The sequence below is a fragment of the Symphalangus syndactylus genome, chromosome 8, assembly GCF_028878055.3.
Source record: "Symphalangus syndactylus isolate Jambi chromosome 8, NHGRI_mSymSyn1-v2.1_pri, whole genome shotgun sequence".
NCBI lineage: Eukaryota > Metazoa > Chordata > Mammalia > Primates > Hylobatidae > Symphalangus > Symphalangus syndactylus.
Genome location: NC_072430.2, coordinates 107,395,354 through 107,403,662, shown reverse-complemented (window position 1 = coordinate 107,403,662; position 8,309 = coordinate 107,395,354). Strand labels below are relative to the sequence as shown.

General features: G+C 34.2%; 1 protein-coding gene across 27 annotated transcripts in view; it reads right to left on the bottom strand.

Annotated features, from left to right (window-relative positions):
• Window positions 1–646: 646 nt before the first annotated feature.
• CARF (calcium responsive transcription factor) overlaps window positions 647–8,309 on the bottom strand; it is a 77,623-nt gene continuing 69,960 nt past the window's right edge. For 15 of the 27 annotated variants that reach the window (XM_055290260.2, XM_055290257.2, XM_063644902.1 and 12 more), the window contains 3 exons: window positions 5,953–6,083; window positions 5,197–5,566; window positions 647–4,186 (listed from right to left, as the gene is read on the bottom strand). In XM_055290260.2, coding sequence (XP_055146235.1) covers window positions 4,068–4,186; window positions 5,197–5,566; window positions 5,953–6,083 — 620 coding nt within the window. In that variant the 3' untranslated portion in view covers window positions 647–4,067. The remainder of the gene's footprint in view (window positions 4,187–5,196; window positions 5,567–5,952; window positions 6,084–8,309) is intronic. The other 12 variants (XR_010122205.1, XR_008659632.2, XR_010122204.1 and 9 more) reach the window with 9 other exon arrangements.

Genomic DNA, 8,309 nt, shown 5'->3' with positions numbered 1-8,309 from the left:
CCATATTAACCATACAAATTATTTATTTTTCTCAGGAATCACTTTAGCATCCATTAATAAATGAGTTTTTTCTATTCCCAAAGTTTTAAGAATTCAGTCAGCAAGGAATACTTGTATTATTCAACAGTAAACTTTATAGATAACATGTATGTGGCAAAAGTATACTAAGGCTTTGTCCTTATGACTAAGTTAATTAAGTAGAATGACAGATTTTTAGATATTAAAACAGTGTATCATTTAAGATGTTTGACGTCTAAGCCAGCTGATGGAGAAGAACCAATGCAGTATCCCTTCTTGAGAGATTAAGATTTCCAAGGTCCTCAAAAATAGGTACAGAGTGGAATAAAGTTTAAAAAAGAGCAAAGAGGGAAAAAATTAATAATCCCTTCTCTTTTGATCACATACTTTGTCATTACTCCTAAAATATAAAGCTGTACTTGAAAATGTCATGGTGCCAAAATGTCGGGGGCCGGGGGGAGAATTACTTATTATACACATTGTTTTAAAATGTTGATGCTTGGCTGAGTTGCAGGGTATTAAATGCATATATATCTCCCCAAAATGTAATGCCAACAGGAGTTACTTGTAGTTATGCTTAAAACTTTCAGGTTCCAAATCGGACATAAATCTCTGGCCAAAATTCTCAGGTATTCAAGTGTTTATTCAGCATCTTCAAGATAAACAAAATTGCCACTATCTCTAAGAAAAATATAAAAAGAAAACTAACAAGTATAAGAAAAAAAAACAGGATTTTTCATGAAAAAAATACATAACAAGGACACTATACATCAAGTTGCTATATATATATACATATATATAGATATGCACACACATTTTTTAAACCTCTTTTTTTAAACCTGGTACAAGTTAAACAACATCTTTCTCATACCCACATGATTAAGTATGTATTCTGACAGGATATAAAGAAGATGAAACACAAGCTGGTGGGTCTCAGAATTAGAAACTCTGGTGCAGGACCAGATCCCAAAAGCTATGTTTTCTATCACTTTTGTGACGTTTAGGAAACATTTACCTTGCATAAGATATAAAAGCTTTTCCTTTTAAGTATACTAACTGTTTGTACAGAAAATCGCTATTGAGGGAAAGGTCCACCATGGCTGTATTTATCTATAATTCACTGTAGTACATATAAAGTTCACTTGGAAGTTGGGAATGTGAAAACTATAATGAATAAACAAGCTGAGCTGTAATTGTGAATTTCTTACTGCTAATTTAGAATGTCCAACTCACTCCTACAGATATTACAACTTACAATACATGACACACAAAAAAAACATGTCAAACTTTGCTGTAGAGCTGTTAGAGAAAGCCAATATAGATACTGAAGATTTTAGGAGCTTGTATTTAATACCCTATACATTTCAGAATAATTAAACATTTTAAATATGTAAACATAGTTTTCAAACAGTGATGCTGAGCACCTTTAAACACAATACTGATACATTGTGACTAAACATGCATTTATATGACAGTGAATTTTTAAAATCTAATTTAGAAACCATTTTTAAAGAGCTACTCATTGAAATACTTACATGAAAATACTGATAGCTCCAGTTTCTACCTAAAAACCAAAAGAGTACATAATTAGGGATTTAAGCTTTTCTTCATGCTCTTGGTTTTTGTGGGGTTTTGTTTTTTTGGTATGTTTGTGGGAAAGTTTCTCTGTAACTTTCTGATTAAAAACCAGTATCAGAAGAGACATTCACACAGAATCAAGTGAGAAAAATATTATTTTTTTATATACCAAAGTCTGAGTCCTCTGACACGTCTCATCCTCACAGGTAACTGACTAGAGTTTGTATATTAACAAGCATTTCTCCTTAGCAACTCAACATCAAAAAAGAAAGGAATGTCTCCAAAAGAATGTAGTTCAGTTGGTGAAATAGCTAATAATAAACCATTACCACTATTACCACTATTGAGAGGTAAAGATTTATTATTTAGAATCTTGAAAGAAAAGGATTCCATAAAAACTAGAAATAACAAATGAAAAGAATATTACCTACAGTGCAACACTAAACTATAAATTAATTTGGACTTACTCCTTTTATGTACACACAGATTAAGAGAAATCTGGATTTGAGGTAATTAAGAGCTGTGTTTAACTTAGTGTAACATAATCAAATTTGGCAACCTGCCTGTATAAAATGCCAACATCAAATATTTTCAATTCATAGGAAAAAGTAATTTTTATTAAAAATCATACATATAACTAAATATTAGCTTTGCATTAAAAAGGGTATAAATAATAAACTTTATATTAAATAAAATATAAATCTAAAGAGCAAGGAATATTAGAATTCCACCTACCTCTACTATAACAGTACTTTATATTTAGATACATGTCATGTACCTGAAACAAAGTCAATTAAGAATGGGAGGCTGGACTTAGAAAAGCCAAAAGTGACTCATATTCATGTAAAGTATTAAGGTTAAATTTGATATTATATTGTGAATGTTTTGAATATTAAACATTGATATCCATTTAAAATCTTTATTTTTAAAATATAAAATATACCCACAAATGGTCTCTGGAGAAACAAAAGCCTTTAGGTTAATTTCCTGACAATTATAGTTGATATTTCTAGTTTACCAATCTTTTTTTTTTTTTTTGAGATGGAGTTTTTCTCTTGTCACCCAGGCTGGAGTGCAATGGTGCAATCTCGGCTCATTGCAACCTCCGCCTCCGGTGTTCAAGCAATTCTCCTGCCTTAGCCTCCCAAGTAGCTGGGATTACAGGTGCCCACCACCACACCCAGCTAATTTTTGTATTTTTAGTTCTAGAAACTGGGTTTCACCGTGTTGGCCAGGCTGGTCTCGAACTCCTGACCTCAGGTTATCCACCCACCTCGGCCTCCCAAAGTGTTGTGATTACAGGCGTGAGCCTCCATGTCCAGCCTAGTACCAATCTTTAGACAACAGATGCTTATAATGAATATACTGCTTAGTACTTACTTGGTATTTGAAGTTAATATACTTACTTAACAAAAAAAATCCCAGATCAGATGTTTTAAAGTTTTAAATATAAACTAAATTTTAAACTATAAATACTTACCTTAAAATACTAGAAATCCTAATATCATCAATTCAATAAGAGCTCTGGCATAGAAAAATGTAACTACAAATCAAATTATCTTTTAACCAGCTCTGGATCTTCATTACAAAATAAGGGGGAAAAAAATCCTCTGCTGTCATCAAAAAGTTTCCCAAATTATCTGTAAACACCAAGGAATTCTATTATTCTTTTTCAATTCTCTCAATTTCTACATATTTCTGCCTATAGTGTTTTACTTCTAATATAGCACAAATTCATGCTACATATGTTGACTTCTGTTGCTTATCTGATTAATTCAAGTAAAAATTCTCAGTACTTACCAAGACACTTTAAATTTCTATTAGATAACCATTAGTATACTATTGGTTTGTAGTTAAAAGTACAAAAATTAGAAGGGAAGAGGCTAAAATGCAACTGCACAGTTTCCACAGATGTAGCTGCTGGACTTTGTGTTATGATGTAAAATCTAATACTTCATCTTTCTTAATGAGATAGATTATAAACATTTTCTTACCTGTCTGGCAATTAAAAATTTCTTCACAACTTTAAAGAGAGAACAAGTTCTTTCAGAACTTAAAAAAAATTCATGATATACATACACACATACAAACATACATTCACACAATGTTTTTGTTGCTGTTGTTCTTTTCTGTTTTGTAATAAACAAAATTGAATATTTCCAAGGATAAGTTAAGTATACTATTTGTGTTCAGACTATATTACTGTGGATAAATTCAAAACAACTTTTGAAATACTGGCCTTATTAGATAATCAAAGAGCATAAAAATTATACAAAATAAGAAGAGTAAAACATCTCTTAAGGAAGGTAAAAATATGGAACTGGCAACAAATATGTCAGTTTTAAATAAAAGCTTCTCATCAAACTGGTCTTCAGTCCAATTATCTCAATGCCATGCTTTGACTATATTCACCTTCTTTTCTAAGACATCAGAAGTCACCAGAGTTGTAAATTCTGAAAAGCTTCAATAATTTATGTAGCAGATAATTTCTTATAGTCCACAATTTTTTTTGCTTCCATAGACAATGCTGGTTCTTTGGGCTCTTGCTTAACTTGGCTCACAGAAATGGTACTTTCTGGATTTTCTTCAACTTTAAAAACAAACAGAAAAATCCTAAAAGTTAATATATTTCATGACACCGGAAGAGAGGGGAAAAATATTTTATATTCTAAAAATAATTTCTGTGAAAACTTTTGTTCTTCAAAGCAAACTGCAAATCTTTTCCCACAAAAGTGCCCAATCCAGAACAATTTGTGTGCAAAGAAGTAACAGAGAAAGTAGGAGTTAACAGGGTTTACTTCTACATTGACAGAGATTAGTAATAAAGTGAAGGTAACAAGGTCTTGGGCTAAATTTAAATGCCCAAGTCTTACTAGTTCCCTTTCAACTCAACATTTATTTTGTAATTCCAAATCTTCCAGGAGTTCGAGACCAGCCTGGGCAACATAGCCCCCGTCTTTAAAAAAAAAAAAAAAAAAAAAAAAAAATCAAAGAATTTGCCCAGTATGGTGGCGTGTGCCTGTGGTCCCAGCTACTTGGGAAGCTGAGGTGGGAAGATCGCTTGAACCAAGGAGGTCAAGGCTGCAGTGACCTGTGACTGCATCACTGCACTCCAGCCTGGGTGACACAATGAGACTCTGTCTCAAAACAACAAAAAACCAAAAATGAAAATCTTCCTTTTAACCTTTATATATGCCTACTTCATTTCATTTTTCTTTGTGTATGTGTGCATACATCAATTCTTCCATAATAACCTTTGCATGAAAATATTTTTCCTTGTTTAATTTTTTCCTATTTTTTCATGTACTCTAAAATGACCTTCCTGATTTCACATTACCACAGATTTTCCATGGAAAACAGGTAATTAGGGAATAAGTAATTTCTATGGTACTAAATAATTAGAAATAAGAAGAAGAAAATTTAAGGTTAAAAGTTCTGAAACCCAGGCTAATGAAATCTCCTTCTCTCTCATAATTTTGCTTCATTTATATAATATCATAGACCCACTGGGTAGAAATAATAGTTTTATCTATAGTATAATATAGTGATAATAATCCACAAAGGTTACAACGATAACATCATAAATTGATTTCAACTTACTAAGAGCTGAGTGGTTGTCTATAATCTGTATTGGAATAGTCTGCACATCTCCCAACAGAATCCGATGAACAGTTCCTTCCAGATTCCTTGTATCCTCAACATCTCCAACTTCTACCAGCTCGTCCATTGCAACTAGATTTTGATCTGGTTCTGGAAGGTTACCCATGGTGGAGGCAGTACTATTGTTTTGGGTTAAGCATGTATCTCTTTGAAGGCTATGACTTTGACCAAGCAGTAGAGAATTATTATTCATTACAGCACTTCCTATTGTATGCAGAAGTCCTGAAGGACTAGAGGACGGCTGGTTATTTACTGATATCACAGTTGGTGATTCATCAGGAGAGGTGAACCTTGGTTGTAACTGCAAACCCTTTTAAACCAAAAAGAGTACATCAAAATGTTTGAATTTCCTATGTATGATATTCTCATAGGATACACTATTCTTTTGACAAAAAATCCGAACAAATAAAAAGAGTATGTTTAAAAATAATTATTAAATGAAGAAAGAAACAATAATCAAGGGAAAAGTAGTACAACTAAATTTACTGCATTCATAGTCAACCTTAAACTTTTAAAAAACATACTGTTTGAATTATCTCAAATCAAGAAACAAAAAGATCAGGAAATTAACAATGAAAACATATTTGATCATTATTATAATTCTGTAACAATTCTCTAAAATCCCTAGGAGAAGAAGAGGTAAATGGAGGAATAAAGAAAAGGGCCTCAAATTTGGATATTTTACTGGATACCTACCTGTAGTTGGGTAAATATTTTGGGCTGAAATGAGGAGAGTGAGGAGAGCAAGTGGGTTGGCTCAGGAGACAAAGAACCCCCGGTCTGATTTGTTTCCACTTTGGTGGTAATTGATTCTCCTGGTGAATTTCCTAAATTATATTAAAGAAACTATTAAAACAAAATAATTTTTATGGCTTCTATGAAGTCATAAAAATACTTTATTACAACCCTTTCTAGCAGAACTAAAATAGGAAATAATTTCAAAGTTTTGCAAAGGACTTCAATAAGTCATCTAGTCCAAGGGTCCCTGACCCTACTGGTCTGTGCCTTGTTAGGAACTGGGCTGCACAGCAGGAGGTGAGCATGAGGCAAGCAAGCCTTACTGCATGAGCAAGCCTTACTGCGTGAGCTCTACCTCGTGTTAGATCAGCAGAAGCATTAGATTCTTGGATCTAAGTTGCATGTTGCTTATGAGAATCTAATGCCTGATGATCTGAGGTGGAACAGTTTAATCCCAAAACCATCCCCCCAACTCTCCACCTTGGGTTTGTGGAAAAATTGTGTTCCACAAAACCGGTCCTTGATGCCAAAAAGGCTGGGGACTGCTGATGTAGCCCACTATTTGCAGAACGTGGCAGATAATGAGAATCTCTAAGGGATGTTTAAGAAAATATAGATTCCTAGGTTTAACCTCCATTAATTTTAATTCGGTAGATCTAGAATGGGATTGTCCCTCCATATCCATGGAAGACTGGTTCCAGGACCTCCATCAGAAATAAAAATCTGCAGATGCTCAGTTCCTGATATAAAATGGCACAGTATTTGCATATAATCTAAGCATATCCTCCCACAAACTTTAAATCCTCTCTGGATTACCTATAATACACAATACAATGTAGAAGTCTTCCAATATACTTTAAATCATCTCTAGATTATAATAGGGAAAAATATATGTACATGTTTGGTATACATCCAATTAAAAATATATGTTTGGTCAGCGGTTTGTTGAAGCCATGGATACAGAACTCATAGATACAGAGGCACAACTATATATATATGTATTTTTTACCTTGAAAGATGCTATATCTGTAACTCGAATCTAGTGTGTTCTCTGTACTATAATGCTGGACTATACTAAACTTCTCTGGAAGTGTGAAATCTAAGGAGCTTCTCAATTAACATCAAACTTAATTCACCTTTTGTAGCCCTAGTAACTAGGACAATACCTGGAAAAATTGGTCTTTAATGATAACAGCATTAAATTTATTTCAATAACTCATTTTGGTATAAATGAATAAAAATAAAAACTGTTTTCTTAGTATCTCAAATTTAAACTAATTGTAGGGAATTTGAATCATTCTCATGTAATTCTTATATGTTAACCCAAATATATTCATCTCTTTAAGTCAGTGAAGAACTAATTATCGGCCAGGCGAAGTGGCTCACGCTTGTAATCTCAGCACTTCGGGAGGCTGGGGCAGATGGATAACTTGAGACCAGGAGTTTGAGACCAGCCTGGGTGAAATCTTGCCTCTAGTAAAAATACACAAATTAGCCGGGCGTGGTGGCATGTGCCTGTAGTCCCAGCTACTTGGTGGGCTAAGGTGGGAGGGTCACTGGAGCCTGGGAGGCAGAGGGTACAATGAGCCAAGATTATCCCACTGCACTCAACCATGGGTGACAGAGTGAAACCCTGTCTCAAAACAGAAAGAGAAAACCTAATTATCAATGAATATTTATTGCTTCCATAATACAACTGACTAATTTTAAAATGGCCAGAGTATCAGAGAAGAATGGATTTAAGCACTGGCTTTCTGTGTGACCTTCAATATGCTATATAACTCAGTTTCTTTTTATTTTTTATTTTTTTTGAGACAGTCTCACTCTGTTGCCCAGGCTGGAGTGCAGTGACGCAATCTCGGCTCATTGCAACCTCTGCTTCCTGGGTTCAAGCGATTCTCCTGCCTCAGCCTCCTGAGTAGCTGAGACTATAGGCGTGTGACACCATGCCCAGCTAATTTTTGTATTTTTAGTAGAGACAGGGTTTCACCATGTTGACCAGGCTAGTCTCGAACTTCTGACTTCAGGTGATCCAACTACCTTGGCCTCCCAAAGTGCTGGGATTACAGGCGTGAGTCACTGCACCCATCCTACAACTTAGTTTCTAAACTTCAGCTTCCTCATCTGTAAAATCAGCACAAGAGTCCTTTCTCAATGGACCACTGAGAGGACTAAACAGCACTCACGCATTTCTTGGCTTCTTCATTATTAATGTCCTTTTACTTCACTACTGTAGTCACCCACCACTATCATCATACTCTGGACGATCCTACCTCTAAAATCTCAAGTTTAAACATCTCATTCTCTGATCACAA